The following is a 25,273-nucleotide window of genomic DNA, read 5'->3' on the forward strand; positions in this document are numbered from 1 at the left end:
GCTTTGGGGAAGATCCTCCACCCACATCCCACAGAAGGAATCCATCTTACTTAGCCTTGTTAGTCACTTTCTTTGTCAAATATTTGCCTTATTCAGTCGTTATGCTAAGAATGATTATCTCATGAAAACATTTTTGTGAGGGACTCTTATTATATAAACATCTCTTTCAGTTAAATGGTAAATGCGTAAACTTTTTAAGTGACATTCCAAATACCCTTACACCAGAAGGAACTATCGAGGTATAGTTCTATTGATGAAACGTTAGGTGTTAAGAAAAATTATAAGCCTCAAACAAAAGCTCAAATTTAGCACACAGGAAGGTGTAGTTTTACTGATTAAAAACAGAAACCAACCTAGGACTCAGGAAACTAAGCATTTTGTCTCTCTCATATCTTGGCTATAATACAAATGCCTTTGTAGGCTTCCTTTCAGCCCCTAGTCAGGGAGGGAGATGAGGTGGCAGGGAATCAGAAGCAAAAGTGATGTAAACATGTACCCTCAGATAAAACTCATCTCAGAAGCAGGAAACTCATCTCAGTCTTCTCTTGGTATCTCTTTGATTTCTTCTTCCTCACTGACACTCCCATTTCTAATCTGCCAATACGTTTTGTTCACCCACCCAAATAGCTGTCAGCTCCATCCATTCTCTCCCTCTTCACCACACCACCATCATTGTCTTCTCCTCCACCATCTCTTGCTGGGGCCATTGAAATACCAGTACTATCTAGACTGGTCTTCCCATATTCAGTCTTGCCTCCAATACCCTGTTCTCTATGTTGAAACCTGAGTTATCTTTTCAAAATTCAGTCTGATCATATCAGCCAGTCCTGTACTTTAAACCCTTTAATGACATCCTGTTTTCCCTGGACGAAGATCCATATCCCTCATATGCCCTAAAATACCACATATGACTAGCCCCTGCCTCTCTTTCCAGACACATCTCACTGGATCAATATCCACCCCCCTCCTTTCTGCTCTCTAGTCACACTGAGCATCTTTCTCTTCCTTCTTAGAATGTATCCTCACCTCTTCTTCCATAGGGACTTTGCATTTCCCTCCCTGGTGACTTCTGCTACCCTACCTCTATCCCACCATCCTCTTCCCTCCATGACTGTAGCTCCATGAAGGCAAGAACCATCTCTGTTTGTTCCACGCGACTCCCCTAGCATCGAGCTCACTCCTTGCCTCATACCAGACACCACATGTCTACTGGTTGACCAAGCACCATCTTTAGCTGAATAATTGTGTCTGTATCCCAGGTGGTACCACTCCTCTGGGAAGAGGAGGATCCTTACCCCCACTGCCCAGGGTGGGTTGGGATGGGGGAGGGCGATCGGCTTTCAGAAAACAAGTGGTTCGGCATTAACAGTTAGCTTGAATTAGAAGTCCCTATTTTCTCAATAATTAATTCACTATGAGTAAAGTACTAGGAGGAAATGGGATTCGCTGCAGCTTACTTTATAGCGGGCATGGAGGAGAAAGACCAGATAATTAACACAATAGATCACTTGGAGTATGCAAAGCATTCTACATCTATTATCTCATATAATTCCTTAGAATTCCTATGAACTAGATACCGTCATTGCTTCCATTTTCCAGATGAAACAGAGGCACAGAGAGGTTACATAACTTATCTGTGGCTGCACAGTTAGTAAGCAGTAGAGCCAGGTGGGTGCAGTCACTCTCCTACCCCACACGCCACACTGATACAGGCCTACTGGATCTTTGAGGCCCAGAACCAGAGGGGAGGAGGTCAATTACAGGCTTGATGTCATGGGTCTAAACCAGGCCAGCTTTAGAGGCCTCAATGTAGTGGGTGCAGAAATGGCATCCCTTGCAAAGAAGGCTCCCAGGGTTAGAGGAAATAGACTATACTTTCATTTCACATTTCCTGCATTTTTCCCTCCTTACTGCATGGGGTTTCAGATCTACCCAAGGACAACTGAAGGCAGTTCCCCAACCTGACTTAGAATAAGAGTCTTGTTTCTGGTTCAGACCCTTCGATCCTGATTTACCTCTTTCAGATTCAATGGACACTTCCACCCGAATCGAACTTATATCAACGTTTTAAAACCATGATCCGTGGCCACAATGAAACTAGTTAAAAATCACTGTTGATTATACTGACGCCTGAATAATGGGCTCTGAGTGTTTCATTCTTTTTCTGTCTTTGCTCAGGTGGTTAAAGGGTTTGGAAGACGACAAGCAGGAGACAGACGTGCACTACAACTCCCTGACTGGCGAGGGGAACTTCAACTGGCGCTTTCTGTTTCCATTTCAGTATCTCCCAGCCGAGAAGCAAATGGTCATCACCAAGAGGGAGCATATATTTTCCTTAGAGAAGACGGAGTGTAAGACGCCCGCTGTGCTGGTGCTTCAGGTTTGGGACTTTGAAAGGCTGTCCTCAGATGACTTTCTGGGTAAGCCACTGGCTTCCTCAAGCTCACATTAATGTTAAGGGTTTTGTCCCAGCTCCTGGATAGCTTGGTCTGAGTTAACCACAGGGATAATAATCTTGATACTACTTATGATAGCAAAATATTGAAACACTCCAAATAGCCATTACTAGGGAATTGGCTTGGTAAGTTATGGGGCATCAAACAGACTTACGTTGAGCTTTGCTCTACCGCTAAGAGGCTGTGAAATTTTGAACTGATTGCAGGTCTCTTCTGTACCTCGGTTGTAAAATGGGGATAATACTATCACATGCCTCAGAGGGGAGCTCTAAATGTGATACTGCAACTTTTTTTTAAATGGGAGGAGGGTATAGCTCAGTGGTAGAGCAGGTGCTTAGCATGCACGAGGTCCTGGGCTCAATCCCCAGTACCTCCATTAAAATAATTATATATATATATATATATATATATGTGTGTGTGTGTGTATATATATATATATATATATATACACACACACACACACATACACAAATAAAAATAAACCTAATTACCTCCCCCAAAACAATCTTTTAAAAACTTAAAAAAATATATTGGTGCTGACCAAAGAAAAGTCTCAGATCCCCACTGAAAATGATAGTTTCACTTCTCAGAAAAACGCACGTGCATGAATTTATGCATACTGCTTCAGAGGCTCCAGACACCTTCTAAGGTCCAGTCACCAAGGTCAGGTTCAGACGCCTGGCTCTCAACACTCCCAGGAAGATCTGAAGAATGAGAGACCCTCCCTTCCCTGCAGTCTCTATTTCTCCTGTTGAGTCAGGGAGGGGAGCCAGTGCTTCATGCACAGTAAGCATTCAGTAAGTGATAACCCTGCCGCCATTAAAAATATTAGAATATTTAATGATTTGGATAGTTATGCAGGGTGCATTCAGTGGAAAAAAGAGCATAGAAAAAAATCCCCCTTCGGTTAAAAATACATTTATATAAGAAAAAGAGATAGAGATAGAGATCGCCCAAGAGACAGAGAGATAGACTAACGTAAGGGTATGAACTAGTAAGTAGAGCAGTGGTCAACTTTTGGGGGATGAGATTAGAGAAAATGTTTCTATTAATTTTTTGCTCATGTGCATGCTCTAAATGTTCAAGTTAACAAATACTACTTTTGTAATAGGGAAAGGCTATTGAAGAGAGAACATTCACATGGCACTACCTTACTCTGCCTTAGATTCACTCGCTGAAGATACATTGTTGAAAGCTAGTGACTACAACAAAAAAGCAGCAGACTCACAGATACAGAGAACAAACCAGTGGTTCCCAGTGGGAGGGCAGGGGCAACATAGGGGTGGGGGAGTGGGAGGTACAAGCTGTTGGGTGTAAGATGGGTTCAAGGGGAATATAGCCAATATTTTGTAATAACTGTAAGTGGAAAGTAACCTTTAAAAATTTTATAAAATTTTTTTAAAAATTAAAGAAAGAGAAAATACATTGTTGATAGCCCACTAAAGTACTAGAGAGGAGCTACCAAGACAGTAAGACTTAGTCCCAGGCCTGGAGGAGTTTAGTGGACTCAAAGAGGTGTTGAGGGGGGAAAGGTTCTTATCGGCTGATCTGTGCCAAGCCAGGGAAGGGCTCAAAGGATAGGCAAGTAATCCAGGCGGTCCTCAGGGAGCAGAGAAGAGGGGCAGCAGATGACACCTGAAACAGGGGCTTGAAAGTTCCATATAGGTAGCTCTGCCCTTGTCTTCTGCCTGCTGCCACATTATTAATGTTTTAAATGCACCAGACATGCCTTGGTCATATTTGTGCCCCCAAGACCTAGCACATGCTGTTGAACCCATGTGGTCCTGACTGAATGACTGGTGAGGGGATGGATGAACAGGTGGGTGAATGAGGATGATGATGGCTTTTAACGCCCTCCTATAACCATTAAGGGCATCTCTTCACAGGCTCCCTGGAAATGAACCTCAACAGCTTCCCCCGAGCAGCTAAGTCTGCCAAAGCCTGCGATCTCACCAAGTTTGAAAATGCAAGTGAGGAGAGCAAGATTTCCATATTCCAGCAAAAGCGTGTGCGGGGCTGGTGGCCTTTCGCTAAAAGCAAAGAACTCACAGTAAGTGACAACTGTAGGAGATAAGGGGGGGTGGGTGGCAAGCAGGGGACCTCATGCTCTTTAAATGAGTCATTTTGTAAACTTCGAGTCAAATGCCTTGAAATGTCATAGAGCCCTTCAGGGCAAAGTTTCTGCTGAGAAGCAAGAATTTTGAAAAATTTATAAATGCATTAAGACTTCCATATTTCACCATCCTTGATTTAATAGTGATCTATGTCAGGGTGGTTTTCTATCCTCTTGGCTTGAACTTATGCCCCTGGCATTATTTTTTTCCCCCAACATTTCTTGAAATTATGCATAAAGTCCTGGCTAATGTACCATTTTAATGCAACTGCTTCATCCCTTCACCCTCAAACGCAAGACTCAATTTAAAAAGTGATCCATCCTTTTAAAACTTCCTTGAGGGGATGACAGCAGAAAGCAGAGCCATTTACTCCACTCTCTGCCTTACCAAGCTGGTCCATATTATGTGTCACATGCTATAGGAATTCAGATCTTTCACAAATAGTGGGAAGAAAGTTTCTCCTGCTCTTTTTTTCAGCACCCCCTCCTCTCTGCCACTGTCACTCCTCTGTAAGGGAGGGTGGATGGTCCCTCCTTTACAGACGTGGTAGAAAGTTGGATGATCCCAGAATAAAATAGTGTAATGGAAAACCTCAACCTCGGGTCTGTCATTTCCTAAGGTACTTCCCCTCCTCAAGTCTCAGGGTTGGTTTTATTTTTATTTTCCTCACTTAAATCCAATAGACTACCAGTTACTTCTCCAGCAAAAATGAGCTATTTGAGGTCAACAAAGAATTGCCATTTGAGGTCTGCAACCATGGCTAGCCACGGGCAAACCTCCAGCAACAATGGACAGGAGAACTCTTTTATAGAGGGGAAGAGGAAGTTGGGAGCCCTAGAGTAAACAGAGTCCATGGCTTTTCATTGGCTGCATCATGACTGTCTCTCACTGGCTGGAGAAAAGAGAAACTCTTCTTCCCATTGGGCTCTGCTATCAGCAGAGGGCTCCGCTAACAGCACCTCCTTCTGGCCTCTCAATTCTATTTTAATTCAGGTTTCTGTTCATTCATTTTTACAGTTTCTGTGTCTATAGAATGAGTAGCTTGAACTGGGTACCTCCAAGATGTGTTTCCAGTAAAGACATTTTCTAATTCCAACTCTATATGAACTCCCCTCCCGTCCCTTGAAGCCAGCAGTCAGAACATCGTTATCCTCTTATTCCAATTACCAGCAGCCAGGAGGGATTTGCTTATGGGCACTGCCACCTGCCAGGCTTATTTTTAAAGCTGCTTATCTGTATAGCCAAGCAGTGTAATTTAGATATTTGGATCACACAGCTCCTAGTGTGGAATACGGCTATCTCCTAAGTGAAAAACAGCTCCAAGTGCAATTGCAAAAGAATGAGTACCCTTGGGAGAAGGAAAGGGAATATGCATTGAGCATATTCTTCATGAAACACATTGTTCTACAGATTTTATGTGCATTATCTTACCAAAAGCAACCTTTAAAGAAATTACTCGGTTAGGAGATAGAGATCAGGTTTCTTTCACAGGTTAATCTCACAAGTCTACAGTTAGGTTGCCCAGGTATGTCCCAAAAGCATAACAACTAAAATTAAAAGGTTTCTTTGCCTCTAGTTCAGTGTGAAAAACAATCATCAGCATTTACTATGGCTAGACACTCACAGGCGAGGGGCTGAAGGTCAACCATCAATAAGACACATTCTTGCCTTCCATAAGTTCACAGCTTAGCTGAAGAGGCTGGTAGACAGACAAATTATCTAAATAGTATGTGGCAAATTCAGATTCTCCGGGAGCAGAGAGGGGAGGTATTTTTTTTAAGACAAAGTATATAATATGCATTTATAGGAAATGTGAAAGACACAAAAATGTAGAAAGGAAGAAATAGCATCCATATGCACATAACCCAAAGAAAGCTATTGCTAACGTTTTCGCTAGTCCCAACATGTGTAGATTTTGGTTAATTTCGTATTATAGCTACATTAAAAATAGTGCCTTATTCATTTTGCTTTACAAGGTGTTATAATGAGCATTCCCCTAAATTTTATTATGAATATTATTATTAACTCTGTATTCTCAAAACAGAAATACCAGTTTAATTATGTATTTTTCCTCAACATATATTCATTTTAAAAATTTAAGCATGCAGAGAAGTTGAAAGAATAGGACAGTGATCAGCCATATATTTACCATCTAGATTCAACATTTGTCAATATTTTGCTATATTTATTTTGTCTATATATGTGAATATATGAATGTGGCATATATATAGTATACACACACAGGCTGAACCACTTCAGAGTAAGATGCAGACATTCTGACACCGTACACCTAAATAGTTCCATATGTATCTCCTGAGAATTAGGATACCCTCCTACAGAACCACAGTGCCACCATCACATGTACTTTAATAATTATTGCCTAATATAATTTGATATCTGTATCATACTCATTTCTTCATCTATAACAAGGATATCCCATTGTCCTCAAAATGTATTTTATAGCTGTTTTTAAAAAAGAACAAGGTTCAGTCATGGTTGATAAGTTGCTTTTGCTTATTATAGCTCTTTGATCTATCTTATTTTAGAACAGTCCTCCACCCCATTTTTTCCCACAGGACATTATTTGATGAGGCTAGACCTGATTTATCTGGTTGCTTTCTCGTGATGTAATTCATCTTGTTCTCTATACCCTGTTTTTCCCGTGAACTGGAAGTTAGGTACAACAGCTTTACTAGGTTCAGGTCGAGCATTTTTGGCAAGCATACTCACTACGTGATGTTGCTTACTTCATACTGAATCACATGCCCTCGGATGGCCACATTGGCAGTGAGGCTGTGTTTGCTCACTTCACCGCTTTGGTGACCATGAGATCGCTTCATTGAGAGAAGGTATATTTTCTCCTTTGCTATTAGCAAGTGACCAGTGGGGTGACAGTTTGGCACCGTGGAAAATTCCTGCTCTGCCGCCACTTCTCACCCAGTGGTGATCTGGATTAATTATTTCATTGGTGCTGCAAAATGATTTTCTAACCCTTTCTTCCTTCTTTCCATCCATATTTATCTATCTATCCATCCATTCGTCCATCTATATACCTACCTACCTACCTAATCTATCCACCTTTCTATCCATCCATGATCTATTTCTTATCTATTGTCTCTGATTATATAGTTCTTTTTTTCATTTATCAGTTAGCATTCATGTGTTAAAAAGAGCTTTCTCTCATCAAATGGGAATATATCATAGTCACCACCTCCCCTAAGAAAAAAAATGCAGGATAAATGCTTAATTCTCTCCATTATCTACCAAGTTCTGAATCAGGAATTGGTGTTAAGAATCACCTCTAGTGATGATAAATGAGATTTTTTCCCCTCTTGCTTTTTCTTTGTATCATTATGGACTTATGAATTTAAAAATTCATGTTCACTGAAAGGAAAAAGTGAAAAGACCTCTTGCACCCAGATCCTGGTTTCTAAATACCAGTTCCTACTAAAAGAAACCAGGCATCTTTGGAGAAATGGTGAACTCCAGGTCTGGGGCAGATAAATGCAAGATAAGTCTGGGACACCTCATTGTGACAGACAGGACAATTTGAACATGCAAAAAAATAATAACTATGCTTTGTGTGTTAAAGTTTTTTCTGAGTTTTGAATTATTTCCTTAATTTAGCTACCCAGAATTGGAATTCCCAAGTCTAGAGGTATGACTATATATGGTAATACACACACACTCACACACACATATATATGTGGGCATGTACATATGTGTGTATATATGTATACGTATGTGTGTATGTATGTGTGTATTCCTCTTCCTACAGGATTTTGCCAGCATACATCCCCACCATTAATGCATGAGAATGCCTCATCTCATGCAAGTGCAAGGTGTCTTTTAGGAAGCCATAGTTGTCGCTGAAGAAGGCAAGTCCTTCCTGAACACAGTCACTTCTCAGCCTCCCCCAGCATCCACTCTCCAGGCTCAGTGAAGTTTGAAGCCCATAAACAATGGATGCAATACAACAAAGCCAGTCTTTTCAGGACCTTTCCTTATCATTTTCTTCCATCCATAGATGTCATTAGGTTAACAGATAGATAGTTTCTCAAACTGTCCGCTTTTTCTAGCTCTGATTTCAAGTTACATTTGGAGCATATTATTAGCTTAAGACCTCTCCTTGGTGCCTGGTTGAATACTAATGATTGAAATAGGACATGGAACCCTCTGTGTGGACAGATATGGAATGAGGAGCAACGTTTATCGGAATACGTCAGTAAACAACACCTTCCCCCTGCCACCTTTGTGATACCAGAGAACTGCTTTGTGACCACTCAGGCAGAGCGGTGACAATGGGGACAAGGTTCTTCATCATATTAACTGATGACTCCTGTGCCTCGGGCAGAATTCATTTCATATTCTTTGCCTCTTTTTCCCCTTTGCATTTTTTTTCCTGTGGGAATATGGTCCGTGGGACTTCTCTGGCTGTTTTCTGAATGGGCAGAATATATTTCTTGTTAAATTATGTGTTTCTGTCCATGAAACAGTGTTGAGGGTAACAACTATAATTGTGCAAGTGTTTACTATTCACCAGGCACTGGGCTGAGCACTGTGTATGTATTCTAGCGTTTATTTTTCAAAGCAACCTTCTGGGGTACATGCTCTTAACATCCCCAGTTGGGAGGCAGCCTACTATAATGGAAAAAGCATGAGCTTTGGAATCATACAGACCTTGGTTCAAATTCCAGTTGGTTGGCTTATTACCTGTGTGACCTTGAAGTTATTTGATTTTTATGACTTCGTTTCTCCATCAATAGAAAGGAGACCTACTTCGCTTGCTACTGTGATAGACAGATGATAGATAAAAAGAACAAACCTGGGACCAAATGGGCATTCAATAAAGCATTGCAATCACAGTTAGGGTTATATTACTATGACTGTACTGTAGCTAGATGTGTAGAGGAGTGACAAGAATGGATAGATGCTTTGGATTCTTTCCTGGTTTTCAAATACTTCCTGAGTGCCTTTATGTGCAAGTCATTGCCTGCGGAGCCAAGATTTCTCAATAGGATTGAAGAGTACATATATGCATATTTTTAAGGAACATTTCTGGGCCATAGGAATTTAATGCCTTCTGAATTGGGTCATGGCACTAGTCTAATGAATGGATGAGACCACTTAGATTTGAACTCATGACTTCACTTGTAGTAAAAGCCCACTGCACTTTTCTCCTAATTCAGACAATCCTGCCACTGCCTCTCCTCTCCAGCTTCAACCTCACCCCCACATACTCCACTTCTTTCTCATTTTCTCCCATGATTACATTTTCATGACAGCAAGTAATCAAACCTGTCTGTTAAGAAGTCCTGGCTTTTTCAGGGTGAACAGATAAGTTAACATAAGACCATTGGTTCATCAGGATCTTAGATCTTCTTATTGGGGTAGAAAATCAACTATGCCTCAGAAGTCAGGTAATGCCCCATCCACATATGATTCAGAAAAGACAAGCTTTAACGGCGATCAGAGGTGCTAAAGTACTTTGTTGCTGCAGTGAGTCTCCTCCCAGTTCTGTGTCCCTCCTATCACCTTGAATATTGAGCCACAAAACCAAAAGAGACAGGAGAGAGAGGGCATCTTCTACCAAGAATGGCAGCTCCAGGGGATCAAGGACCCTATTTTTCTTAACTGGTAAGTCCCCAGGGGCTAGAACAGTGCCTGGCATATAGGGGGCCCCCCAAAATTAATGAATGAACAAGAAAGGATGACTCTCACCTTTTTCAGAGTTCCTGTCTCATTCCTTTGATAACCCAAGACTTACATCCCTGCCAATAACTTTGGCACAATACTCTGAAGAAGCATATGACTCAGTTTTCAAACCAGAGAGGCTATTTCTTATTGAGGGAGGAGAAGGAGAGAGAATGCTAGAATAAAAGGATAATTCCAAAAGACTTAGAGGGGACAATAGAAACAAGGAAGGATGACAGGAAAGTCACTTGGCAAATGTAGCGCCATATCCACCCATCCCTCTTGAGAGTCACTGACGGAGAAGACAGACAGTAGCAGATTCAAAAGGGTTCTGTCACCTCAAGTAATTAGTCCACTTTCTAAGGACTGTGTTCTATAATTCATATTACTCTTTCAGATATTAATAGTACATGTGGCTGAGTATGTGTGTGTCTCTGTGTACCTGTGGGACCCTCTCTTGTCACAAAACTTCAAGAGTAACATCATTTCAGGGCCTTTGTTATCTGTCCTAAAAATGGCTTATCTCAAGACTGAAAAGCTATTTCCTCAAAATAAAACAGCAGGATAGTCAATCCTTCCTGACTTCCTTCCATGTGATAACACTTCTTCTAGAAGGCTGGCATTGCCCCCAGTAGTTCTTTGTGACTAGAAACTGAGAATTTTGTCTTTGTGCAGGGCAAGGTTGAAGCTGAGTTCCACCTTGTTACGGCAGAAGAAGCTGAGAAAAATCCTGTTGGAAAAGCCCGAAAGGAACCAGAGCCCCTGGCTAAGCCCAAGTAAGTGAAGTCATGGGGGAGCATCAGAAACAGGAAAGGCCTTTTGTGGTCCTCATATCAGAGGATGAAGGCTTTCTCCAGAGGATCCCTCTGGGAGAAGTGAGAGATGAGGAGGCAGCCAATAGGTACCATCCAATCCATGTAGCTTTTTGTTTCTGTAATTGAAAAATATTCTAAAAGCATTACAGAGTCTGTGGCAAATGGAGAGGGCACATTTCTATAATACTAGCACATAAGCATTTCTAGAATAATTTCATAATTTTTTTCTACTAATTTTTTCATGTGCATGTGAATTTCCCATGAATTTTTTTTTTCTATTCTCTCTCTACTCATGCATACAAACTGTCCTCATGTTTCATTTATCCTTTGCTGGAAAATTTTGCTTCGTTGCCAGAGTTGTCAGAATTAGGATTTTTTAAATGGCTGTGGAATAGTCCATAGACTTGATGCCCATAATTGAGTCGGTTGCCACCCCATAACTGGATATTAAATTTACTTCAACCTTTTTCCGATTATTATAAGATAGTGAAAATGTTTCCTCTTTATAAATTACTTTAAAATAAAATAAATTTCTAGAAGTAGAATTACTAGCAGAAACAGTTACCCTATTCAAGTTAATCCATGGTTATATATCAGTTGAAAAGTAGACATATATAGATATGAAATATGTACACAAACCCTTTCAAATTATGTTAATTGTCGGAGCCTGCCAACAATCGATCAGGTCCAGAAAACCTGTGCTGCAGGACTGAGAAAGAAAGACAAGACTAAAAGGTGGGGTTGAGAGGGTCTCACTCTAGCCCGCAAGATGCTAGGTCAAGAGTGGACGACGAGTTTATTTCTTGCAGTTAATTTATATGATTTTAACCCATTAGCTCATACATTCCTGCATGTAGGCAAAGGTATTGTTTTAAGGCACATTAACAACGTGTACTAAAATCATTAACTTGTATATTGTTACAGACATCATTATTGTTTACAGTTCTCGTAAAACTAAGATTAAGAGTTCCTGGAACCAAGATGATAAACTAAGGCATTGTTCCTCTAAGCTAACATCGTGACTCGTGTACTATTATCTCAGGTGATTGTTCTTCAGGCTAAGATCACTAACTTGCATGCCGATTGTATCTCTCCTTCCAAAGGTCCTTAGTGACTTGATAGCTCAGGATGTTCCTTCAGGCCTTAATGCACCTGGCACATTCCTCAAAGGGGTGGCGGGACAGAGATTGTCCTTGAGAGATCAACCTCAGAGCCTGACGCCCTGCACTGTGGGAGTTTAGGCCCAACCTCTGTGCTCGGCAGTCCTCAGGTCATGAGTGGCCCCCCACATTAATCTTATGCCTCCCTGGATCCCAAGTGTCTCATATGAGTGAGTGGCCCTTCTCTGTACTTCCCTTTCATCTGTCATAATTTTAGGAACATAATGGGTACTTCATTAATTCAAAATTTATTAAGCTGCTGCAATGTGTACCTCCTCAAAAAAAAAAAAAAAAACCACCCAAGAAATATAAGACATAAATTCTGCTTTCCAGAAGCTTTCAGTTTAGGGAGAACACATAGACTCATAAAATAATTATCAGAGTGTGGAAGACAAATATGGTAGGTTCAGAAAGGAGTTAAGTCAAGCGATCGGTGAGATAGGAATTCAGAAGAGGGGAATCGTTACAAACTGGGGTGATCAGCACCGGCTTCATGGAAGCAACGGGGCTTGAGCCAGACAGGGTTGGACAGACAGAGGGCCCTCAGACCTCTGGCTGGGTTCTAACTAGACTCTCGCCCTCCTCCAGACCAACCTTTAAAATGATGAGAAATCATCATCACTCACAGTGTTAGCCTGCTTCTGCTTCAAGGCACCTCCCATTCCCAGGCCTCTCTTTGTGGCCTCCCAGAAAGCAGGTGTCGGAAGTACTTCCTGAGGTCTTGAGATTCCTATGTATTGACAACACGGCCCCTCCCATGTTCTTCTCTTGCTTTCTCCTCAGCCGCCCGGACACCTCCTTCTCCTGGTTCGTGAGCCCCTTCAAGTGCCTATACCACCTTATCTGGAGGAATTACAAGAAGTACATCATCATCGGTTTCATTCTGATCATCCTCATCATCTTCCTGGTCCTCTTCATCTATACCTTGCCTGGAGCCATCAGCCGCAGGATCGTCGTGGGCTCATAGAGAGATGGGAAAGGAGCAGTCCCTTTCTACTCCAACCTCTGCCACCATCTTTCCAATTTAAAAGCCTTAAGTCATGTTTTTCCCCACAGGCAGCATAAAATCATGGTTCCTTCACCCCAGAGTAATCAATGGTGACCTCAAATTAACCCAGATGAATGTTTTCTTTATGTAATTGGTTTTATTCTGAGAAGTTTAATTCTGGGTCTGAGATTTTATTAGAATTACTTTCCTTTAAATAAAATTTTTACTGCAAATAGTCTGAAACTATTTTAGCAAGTTATTAGATATTTAACCTGTGCCATATATGTAAACCTTGTTTGATCCTTACACTTTACAGAACACATTCACTTATTCAGGCGGAGAAACTGGCTTGGAGAAAATTTTATATAAATTACCTAAAATACTTGATTGTTGACATTTCCATCTAGAGATGAGATGTTGCTGGCTTTCCATTAAAATAAATGCTTCTAGAATGTACTCAGTAGCAGTAGTGAGTTCTGGAGAAATCCCTTGGAATTTATGCTCTATGGCAATTTCCAAGTGGGGATTTTAGGAATATGAAATATGATTTTGTGTATGGGATAGGGAGCCCTGTGGTACTAGTAATAATTCTCTTTAGCCAGATATATAGTCTTCACCAAATATGGTGCTCCCCAGACCGTGACAGGAATAACCATCCTTGGCACTACTCAACACTTAGTCTTACCACCATATGTGGTAGGTTCCATCATGACTCTCAAGCATAAATTAATTTCAAAAGCAGTCTTCTTAGAAACAGTCTCCTGGATTTCCAGTCAAAATGGTGGACTGGACACGAGTTCACCTCTCCTCATGACTACAATAAAACCACAACTGACTACTAAACAACCATTGGAAAAAAAGACTGGAACCTAGCAAAAAAAGATCTTCTTCAACTGGAAATATAAAGAGGCAACCACAGCAGGACAGTAGAAGAGGCATGCTCATGATATAATTGGGCCCCATGCCCCCCGGGTTGGCAACCCACAAGCTGAAGAATAATTAAGGTGCAGAGGCCCTCCCACAGGAGTGACAGTTCCGTGCTCCATGTCAGGCTCCCCAGCCCAGGGTTCTGAAATTGAGAGGAGGAGACCTGAGAACATCTGGTGTTGAAAGCTAGCTAGCCTTAATTCCAGGAGCCTCATGGAACTGGGGGAAACAGAGACTTCACTCTCTTGGGAAGCACACACAGAATCTTGCACACACTGGGTCTGAGGGCAGAGGCAGTGATTTCATAGGAACCTAGGCCAGACCTGCCTGCTGGTTTTGGAAGGTCTCCTAGGGTGGTGGGGGGGGGTGGCTGTGGCTCACCCTGTGGACACAAAAGCTGGTGGCAGACATTTGGGGAGAGTTCATGTACATAAACTTTCCTGGAGGCTGACAAGTTGCTTGGGTTATTAGCCCCACCCAACAGCCTGGAGGCTTACAAGCTGGGAAGCCCCAGGCCAAACAACATACTGAGTGGGAATGCAGCCCCACCCATCAGCAGACTTCCTAAGCCACCTCTAGACACAGCCCTAGGCATGGCCTATAAAGCATTCCATCCAAAAGCAACAGAACACACATTCTTCTCTAGTGCACACAATCACATGCTGGCTCACAGAGCAAGCCTCAGTAAATTTAAAAAAATTGAAATCACACCAAGCATCTTTTCCAACCACAACACTATGAGGTTAGAAATCAACTACAAGAAAAAAACTGCAAAAACTGCCAATACATGGAGGCTAAACAATATGCCACTAAACAACCAATGGATCACTGAGAAATCAAAGTTGAAAAATACTTTGAGACAAATGAAAATGAAAACACAAAACCTCTGGGACGCAGCAAAAGCAGTTCCAAGAGGGAAGTTTACAGTGATACAAGCCTATCTCAGGAAACAAGAAAAATCTCAAATAAGCAACCTAACCTTACACCTAAAGCAGCTAAAGAAAGAACAAACCAACCCAAAAGCTGGTAGAAGAAAAGAAATAAAGATTAGAGCAGAAACAAATGAAATAGAGACTAAAAAAAAAAAAAAAAAGAAAAAGAAAAAAAGAAAGAAAAGAAAAAAAATCAATGAAACTAAAAGCTAGTTCTTTGAAAAGATAAACAAAATTGATAAACTTTTGGTCCGACTCATCAAGAAAAAAAGGGAGAGGGCCCAAATTAATATAATCAGAAATAAAAAAGAAGTTACAACCGACACCACAGAAATACAAGGGGTCATAAGAGGCTGCTATGAGCAACTATACGCCAAAAGGACAACCTAGGAGAAATGGACAATTTCTTAGAAAGGTACAGCTTGCCAAGACTGAATCAGGAAGAAAGAAAATAAGAATAGACCAATTACCAGTACTGAAACTAAATCAGTAATTTTAAAACACCCAATAATGAATATATGCATGTATATGCAAGACTGGGGCATTGTGCTATACACCACAAATTGACACATTGCAACTGACTGTACTTCAATTAAAAAAAAAAAAAAGAAAAAAAAAGAAAAAGAAAAACTCCCAGCAATCAAAAGTCCAGGACCAGATGGCTTCACAGGTGAATTCTACTAAACATTTAAAAAAGAGTTAGCATCTATTCTTCTGAAACTATTCAAAAAAATTGCAGAGACAGGAACACTTCCTAACTCATTCTATGAGGCCACTATCACCCTCATACCAAAAACAAAGATAGCACAAAAAAAGGAAAATTACAGACCAATATCACTTATGAATACAGATGCAAAAATCCTCAACAAAATACTAGCAAATCAACTCCAACAATGCATTAAAAGGATTGTACACCATGATCAAGTGGGATTTATCCCAGGGATACAAGGATTTTTCAATATCTGCAAATCAAAACAACGTGATACACATTAACAAACTGAAGAATAAAAACCATATGATTATCTCAATAGATGCAGAAAAAGCTTTTGATAATATTCAACATCCCTTTTTGATAAAAACTGTCCAGAAAGTAGGCATAGAGTGAACATACCTCAACAAAATGAAGGTCATGTATGAAAAGCCCACATCATACTCAGTGGGAAAACCTGAAAGCATTTCCTGTAAGATCAGGAACATGACAAGGATGCCCACTCTCACCACTTTAATCAACATAGTTTTGGAAGTCCTAGGCATAGCAATCAGAGAAGAAATAAAGGGAATCCAAATCAGAAAAGAAGTAAAATTGTCACTGTTCACAAATGACATGATACTATACATAGAAAACCCTAAAGAAGCAATCAGAAAACTACTAGAGCTCATCAATGAGTTTGGTAAAGTTGCAGGATACAAAATTAATATACAGAAATCAGTTGCATAAGAAAGAAATTAGTGAAATAATACCATTTACCATCTCACCAAAAAGAATAAAATACCTACGAATAAACCTACCAAGGAGGCAAAGAACCTGTACTTTGAAAACTGTAAGATACTGATGAAAGAAATTGAACACAACATAAACAGGTGGAAAGATACACTGTGTTCTTGGATCGGAAGAATAAATATTGTTAAAATGGTCATACTACCCAAGGCAATATACAGGTTCAATGCAATCCATATCAAATTACTGATGACATTTTTCACAGAGCTGGAACAAACAAACCAAAAAAACCTTAAAATTTGTATGGAAACAAAAAAACCCAAATAGCCAAAATAGTCTTGAAGAAGAACAGAGCTAGGGAAATCACACGCCCTGACTTCAGACTATACTACAAAGCTGCAGTATGGTACTGGCATAAAAACCAGACACATAGATCAATGGAACAGGATAGAAAGTCCAGAAATAGACCCACACACTTATGGTCAATTAATCTATGACGAAGGAGGCAAGAATATACAGTGGAGAAAAGACAGTCTCTTCAACAAGTGGTGCTGGGAAAACTGGACAGCTACCTGTAAAAGAATGAAGTTAGAACATTCTCTAATACCATATACAAAAATAAACTCAAAATGGATTAAAGACCTAAATGTAAGGCCAGATACTATAAAACTAGAGAAAAACATAGAATACTCTTTAACATGAACCACAGCAATATTTTTTTTTCAAACCAGCTCCTAGAGTAATGAAAATAAAAGCAAAAATAAACAAATGGGACCTAATAAACTTAAAAGCTTTTGCACAGCTAAGGATACCATCAGCAAAACAAAAAGACAACATACAGAGTGGGAGAAAATAATTGTAAATAATACAATTGACAAGGGACCGACTTCCAAAATATACAAACAACTCATATAACTTAATACCAAAAAAACAAGCAACCCAATTAAAAAATGGGCAGAAGACCTACAAAGACATCTCTCCAAAGAAGGCATCCAGATAACCAACAAGCACATGAAAAGATGCTCAACATCACTAATTGCTAGGACGGAGAAGATGGCTGAGTAGAAGGACGCTCGTAAGTCACCCTCTCCCACAAATACACGAAGACCCACATCTACAGACCCACTCAGCCAACCAGAGCACCTGCGGAACTCCGACAGAACATCGCCCTCTTCAAAAGATAAAGACGCCAAAAATCTGGTAGGAGAAAAGGAAAAAAGAGAGAACAAAAGGCAAAGCAGCGCGGGACGGGTCCCGCGGAGAGGGAGCGGCAAAGGAGGACTGGCGCTCGCTCGCTGGGTCTCCCCTCTCCAACTGAGAGGCCAGCGGGACGGAGGGGGCGCCTCCGAGGCTTGGATCTGTACAGAGAAGCCCTTGTCTGACAGAACTAAGTTAAACGGGCACAGAGCGTCCCCCCGACGCCCAGCCTGAGACGCGGGCCGGCGGCGGCAGCGGGCAGGGCCAGGCTGCACTGGCCGGGCGGAGGACGGGGGCGGCTGTACAGAGGCAGCCCCAGGGGACTGAAGGGGGCTGGTCGCCGTGGCTGTGGGTGTGCAGGACGGAACAACCTGGGCCCTCCATAGAACAGTAGGGTTGATGTGCTCTCAGGGGAAGGGTGCATGCCCCCATCTCTGAAAGCCCGCGAAAACTTTTCAGGGGAAGAGAGGCGGGGCCCAGGCACAGCCGCCATATTCCCTGGCGCTTGGCACCCAGGCGGGGGCAGGGGCGAAACCTGCATCCGCACCGAAGGGCTCAGCAGCCTCAGGGGCCAGACTGAGACGGGCCTACAGCCCGGGGCAGGTGGGATCCTTCCATCCTGGTCCCTCAGAGAATTTGCTCCACAAAGACAAACAAGCAGCTGGGTCTTGGCTCGGAGCAGGGACGAGGCTGCCCCTCGGTCTTCCCCGAGCCCACCCGCGGAGCGCGACTGGGGCGGAGCGCCGGCGCAGAGCGCGCAGCCGCACAGAGCAGCGGAGCTACCGGTGGCGCAGGCAGGGGGAGAGCGGCCCCCCGCCTGTCGGGCAGGAACACAACCCCTGACCGAGGTGCTGGGAAGGGGCACGACCCGCCCTCCTGCCTGGCCAGTCTGCAACATTTGACTGCGGCATCCGGAGGGGCAGTGACCCGCCCGCCCGCCGCAGAGGAGAGCTGCATCTGACCCCGTGTTAGGAGGAGGCGCGATCGGCTTGCCGACAGGTGCTGGGAGCAGCACAGAAGAGGGCGCCAACGGAGGGCCTATGAAAACAAGCTGAGCTTCCAAAACAGGACGAAGACAGAAGGACTTCACATTAAAAGCACACAGACTCCAGGAGAACACCGACACACCCCCCCTTTTTTTTAAAATCTGTTTTTACCTGTTCTATTTTCTATTACTCTCTTAATTTTTACTTCTTAATTCATTTCTATTTCTCCTGGGTTTTGATGTCCTGTTATTGATTAGACACAGGTTTCAAATACATCTATTCATCTCCCCACCCCTTTTTTAAAATTTTTTTTTAAGGTTTTAAAAGGACGTCTCAACCCGATTAATACTCTGCTTCAACTCGCTCTTCTATTATTCATTATACACTGTTTTCAAACCCTCTTTCTCCCTTCTTTTAAAAATCTTTCTCTCTCTTATTTTTTTCTTTTTTTCCTAAGTTCTATTCCTAAATAGGCATTAGATAGATAAAATCCTTAAGATCCAAAATAGACAACTGATACTCCATAAACCACAGTGCCATAGAGGTATGAGCAAGATGAAGAAGCAGAGAAACCTTTCCCAATTAAAAGAACAAGAGAAATCCCCTGAAAGAAAGATCAATGAAATAGACATCGATAGCCTACTAGATCAAGATTTCAAAAAAGGAGTGATCAAACTGCTGAAAGAATTAAAAGAGATAGTGTTTAGAGATATAAAATATGTCAAAAATGAAATTGAAGCTATAAAGAAGAGCCAAGCAGAATAGGTAAACTCATTGACAGAGATGAGGAATGATCTAATAGCTGTGCAAAGCCGACTAGATAATGCAGTGGAATGAATTAGTGATCTAGAAGACAGGGCAATAGAAAGCACCCATTCAGAAGAACTACAAGATAAGCAAATAAAAAATAATGAAAATAGCATAAGGGACCTATGGGATAATATAAGTCATCCCAATCTTCGCATAATAGGGGTCCCAGAAGGGGAAGAAGGATCAAAGGGGATTGAAAAGGTTTTTGAAGAAATCATGACTGAAAACTTCCCAAACTTAAAGAAGGAATCAGATATCCAACTACAAGAAGCTCAGAGGGTCCCAAACAGGAAGAATCCAAATAGACCCACACCAAGACATATCATAATCAAGATGGCCAGAGTCAAGGATAAAGAAATGATTCTAAAGGCAGCAAGAGAAAAGCAAAGAGTGAATTACAAGGGGAACCCCCATAAGGCTCTCAGCTGATTTCTCTACACAAACACTACAGGCCAGAAGGAAGTGGCAAGATATATTCAAAGCCCTGAATGAAAAAAAGATGCAGCCTAGGATACTTTATCCAGCAAGGCTATCCTTCAGGATAGAAGGAGAAATAAAGAGTTTCACAGACAAAAAAAAAAGCTGCAGGAGTTTAGCAACACTAAACCCATGCTAAAAGAAATACTGAAAGGGCTATTCTAAATAGAAAAGCAGCAGGATGCTTCAGAAATGAGAAACTCACAACTGGAAAGGTGAAAACTCATGAATTACAAATAAAGAAAACATGAAATTATAAAAGAAGACATACAAATCACTGAGAGTGGGAAAGGGAGGCAGGGAAATATAGAATTTTTTTCTTTCTTTTTTAAATTTTTTATAATAGTAGGATGGGTTTGAGATCATGTTACTATCAGTTTAATAAAAACAGTTATAGTAATGGGTTAATAGATTTACAAAAAAGGGTAACCACAAGTCAAAAATTTACAAGGGAGTCACAAAAATTAAATAAAATCCATGATAATACAAAGGAAAATTACCAAACCACAAAAGGAAGAAGAAAGAAACAAAGAGGATATACCAATTCAACTGCAAAGATAAGTTCAAAATGGCAATAAACACACACCTATCATTAATTACTGTAAATGTTAATGGACTAAATGCTCCAGTCAAAAGACATAGAGTGGCGAACTGGATAATAAAGCAAGAACCTTCAATATGCTGCATACAAGAGACCCACTTTAGGGAGAAGGACACATATAGATTGAGAGTGAAAGGATGGAAAAGGATATTCCATGCAAATGGAAAAGCCAAAAAAGCAGGTGTTGCAGTACTGATTTCAGGCAAAATAGACTTTAAAACAAAGACCATAAAGAAAGATAAAGAGGGACATTTTATAATGATTAAAGGAGTGATACAAGATGAAGATATTACACTCATTAATATATATGCACCCAATATAGGAGCACCTAAGTACATACAAGAATTACTAACAGAGATAAAGGGGGATATTGATGGGAATACAATCATAGTTGGAGATTTTAACACTGCATTAACATCACTAGACAGATCTTCCAGACAGAAAATAAACAAGGCAACAGAGAAATTAAATACTACAATAGAAAAACTAGATTTGGTGGATATTTTCAGAGCATTACACCCCCCAAAAATAGAATATACATTCTTTTCAAGTGCACATGGAACATTTTCCAGGATCGATCATGTACTTGGACACAAAAGAAACCTCAACAAATTTAAGAAGATAGAAACTATCTCAAGCATCTTTACTGACCACAATGCCATGAAACTGGAAATCAACAACAGAGAAACAAAGGAGAAAAAAAGAAAAGCATGGAGATTAAACAATATGTTATTGAAAAAACAATGGATCAATGAGGAAATCAAAGCTGAAATTAAAAAGTACCTTGAGACAAATGATAATGAAAGCACAACCACTCAAAACCTATGGGACACAGCAAAGGCAGTGCTAAGAGGGAAGTTTATAGGAATACAGGCCTTCCTCAAAAAAGAAGAACAATCTCAAATAAACAAGTTAACCCACCACCTGAATCAATTAGAAAAAGAAGAACAAAAAGCCCCAAAAAGCAGCAGAAGGAAGGAAATAATAAAGATCAGAGAGGAAATAATACAACAGAGATTAACAAGACCATAGAAAAAATCAACCAAACCAAAAGCTGGTTTTTTGAAAAAGTAAATAAAATCGACAAACCTTGGCCAAACTCACAAAGAAGAAAAAAGAGAGAGCACAAATTAGCAAAATAAGAAAGGAAAATGGAGAAATTACAACAAACAAAATAGAAATACAGAATATCATACGAGAATATTATGAAAAACTATATGGAACCAAGCTGGATAACCTAGAGGAGATGGACAAGTTTCTGGAAACATACTGTCCACCAAAACTGAATCAAGAAGAAACTGAACACTTGAACAATCCGATCACTAGAAAGGAAATAGAAATAGCAATTAAAAACCTCCCTACAAATAAAAGTCCAGGACCAGATGGCTTCACTGGGGAATTCTACCAAACATACAAAGAAGAACTCATACCAGTCCTTCTCAAACTCTTCCAGATGATTGAAAAGGAGGGAATACTCCCAAACTCATTCTATGAAGCCACCATCACCCTGATACCAAAACCAGGCAAAGACACTACAAAAAAAGAGAATTATAGGCCAATATCACTGATGAACATAGACGCCAAAATCCTCACCAAAATTTTAGCAAATAGAATCCAACAACACATAAAAAAGATTATACATCATGACCAAGTGGGGTTCATCCCAGGGACACAAGGCTGGTTCAACATATGCAAATCAATCAATGTAATACATCACATCAACAAGAGAAAGGACAAAAACCACATGATCATCTCAATCGATGCAGAAAAAGCATTTGATAAAATTCAACATCCATTTATGATAAAAACTCTTGCCAAAGTGGGTATAGAGGGAACATATCTCAACATAATAAAAGCTATACATGACAAACCAACAGCCAGCATAGTACTCAATGGTGAAAAACTCAAAAGCTTCCCACTAAAATCAGAGACAAGACAAGGATGCCCACTATCACCACTCCTATTCAACATAGTCCTGGAAGTCCTAGCCACAGCAATCAGGCAAGAGAAAGAAATAAAAGGGATCCAAATTGGAAAAGAAGAGGTAAAAGTGTCATTATATGCTGATCACATGTTACTATATATAGAAAACCCTAAAAGATCCACACAAAAGCTACTAGAGCTGATTGAAGAATTCAGCAAGGTAGCAGGTTACAAAATTAACGTTCAAAAATCAGTTGCATTTCTTTACACTAATGATAAATCTACAGAAAAAGAAAGTAAAGAAACAATCCCCTTTAAAATACCACCCAAAGTAATAAAATATCTGGGAATAAATCTAACCAAGGAGGTGAAAGAATTATACACAGAAAACTATAAACCATTGATGAAGGAAATTAAAGAAGACTTTAAAAAATGGAAAGATATTCCATCCTCCTGGATTGGAAGAATCAATATTGTTAAAATGGTCACACTGCCCAAGGCAATCTACAGATTTAATGCAATCCCTATCCAATTACCCAGGACATATTTCACAGAACTAGAACAACTCCTAATAAAATTTATATGGAACCATCAAAGACCTAGAATTGCCAAAGCATTACTGAAGAGAAAGAAAGAGGCTGGAGGAATAACTCTCCCAGACTTCAGACAATACTATAGAGCTACAGTCCTCAAGACAGCATGGTATTGGTACCAAAACAGACATACAGACCAATGGAACAGAATAGAGAGCCCAGAAATGAACCCACAAACTTTTGGTCAACTCATCTTCGACAAAGGAGGCAAGAGTATACAATGGAATAAAGACAGTCTCTTCAGCAAATGGTGTTGGGAAAACTGGACAGCAGCATGTAAAACAATGAAGCTAGAACACTCCCTTACACCATATACAAAAATCAACTCAAAATGGATTAAAGACTTAAACATAAGACAAGATACAATAAACCTCCTAGAGGAAAACATAGGCAAAACATTATCTGACATACATTTCAAAAATTTTCTCCTAGAAGAAATAAAAGCAAGAATAAACAAATGGGACCTAATGAAACTTACAAGCTTCTGCACAGCAAAGGAAACCAGAAGTAAAACAAGAAGAAAACCTACGGAATGGGAGAAAATTTTTGCAAGTGAAACCGACAAAGGCTTGATCTCCAGAATATATAAGCAGCTCATACGACTCAATAAGAAAAAAATAAACAACCCAATCCAAAAATGGGCAGAAGACCTAAACAAGCAATTCTCCAAGGAAGACATACAAATGATCAAAAAGCACATGAAAAAATTCTCAATATCACTAATTATCAGAGAAATGCAAATCAAAAGTACAATGAGGTATCACCTCACACCAGTCAGAATGGCCGTCATTCAAAAATCCACAAATGACAAATGCTGGGGAGGCTGTGGAGAAAGGGGAACCCTCCTACACTGCTGGTGGGAATGCAGTTTGGTGCAGCCACTATGGAAAACAGTGTGGAGATTCCTCAAAAGACTAGGAATAGACTTACCATATGACCCAGGAATCCCACTCCTGGGCTTGTATCCAGAAGGAAATCTACTTCAGGATGACACCTGCACCCCAATGTTCATAGCAGCACTATTTACAATAGCCAAAACATGGAAACAGCCTAAATGTCCATCAACAGGTGACTGGATAAAGAAGAAGTGGTATATTTATACAATGGAATACTACTCAGCCATAAAAACCGACAACATAATGCCATTTGCAGCAACATGGATGTCCCCGGAGAATGTCATTCTAAGTGAAGTAAGCCAGAAAGAGAAAGAAAAATACCATATGAGATCGCTCATATGTGGAATCTAAAAAACAAAAACAAAAACAAAAACAAAGCATAAATACAGGACAGAAATAGACTCATGGACAGAGAATACAGATTTGTGGTTACCAGGTGGGTAGAGGGTGGGAAGGGATAGACTGGGATTTCAAAATTGTAGAATAGATAAACAAGATTACACTGTATAGCACAGGGAAATATACACAAAATGTTACGATAACTCACAGAGAAAAAAATGTGACAATGAGTGTGTATATGTCCATGAATGACTGAAAAATTGTGCTGAACCCTGGAATTTGACACAACATTGTAAAATGATTATAAATCAATAAAAAATGTTAAAAAAAATCTTAAAAAAATCACTAATTGCTAGAGAAATGCAAATCAAAACTACAATGAGGTATCACCTACAGCAGTCAGAATGGCCATCATTCAAAAGTCCACAAATGATAAATGATGGAGAGGGTGTGGAGCAAAAGGAACCCACCTACACTATTAATGCAAATGTAAATTGGTACAGTCACTATGGAGGACAGTGTGGAGGTTCCTTAAAAAGCCAAAAATAAATTTACCATATGAAACAGCACCCCTACTCCTGGGCATATATCTAGAGAAAAAAAAATCAAAAAGACACATGCACCCCAATGTTCACAGTAACACTACTTACAATAGCCAAGACATGGAAACAACCTAAATGTCCGTCGACAGATGACTGGATAAAAAAGATGTGGTATGTGTATATGTATATACATATACCTTAGAATACTACTTAGCCATAAAAAATAAAATAATGCCATTTGCAGCAACATGGATGGACCTGGAGATCATCATTCTAAGTGACGTAAGCCAGAAAGAGAAAGAAAAATACCATATGATATCGCTTATACGTAGAATCTTCTGGCCTTAGATGTTCACACCCTAGTAACCATATCCTCTGTTTTCTT

At 40.4% G+C, this 25,273-nt stretch overlaps 1 protein-coding gene across 1 annotated transcript in view; it reads left to right on the top strand.

Annotated features, from left to right (window-relative positions):
• The window catches only part of FER1L6 (fer-1 like family member 6), a 122,488-nt gene extending 109,183 nt beyond the window's left edge, over positions 1-13,305 (top strand). The window contains exons 38-41 of the mRNA XM_006211403.4: positions 2,179-2,420; positions 4,343-4,506; positions 10,940-11,040; positions 13,023-13,305. Of these exons, the coding sequence (XP_006211465.2) occupies positions 2,179-2,420; positions 4,343-4,506; positions 10,940-11,040; positions 13,023-13,206 (691 nt within the window). The 3' untranslated portion in view covers positions 13,207-13,305. The remainder of the gene's footprint in view (positions 1-2,178; positions 2,421-4,342; positions 4,507-10,939; positions 11,041-13,022) is intronic.
• The last annotated feature ends 11,968 nt before the right edge of the window (positions 13,306-25,273 follow it).

This window comes from Vicugna pacos, chromosome 25 (genome assembly GCF_048564905.1).
Source record: "Vicugna pacos chromosome 25, VicPac4, whole genome shotgun sequence".
In the NCBI taxonomy this organism is placed as follows: domain Eukaryota; kingdom Metazoa; phylum Chordata; class Mammalia; order Artiodactyla; family Camelidae; genus Vicugna; species Vicugna pacos.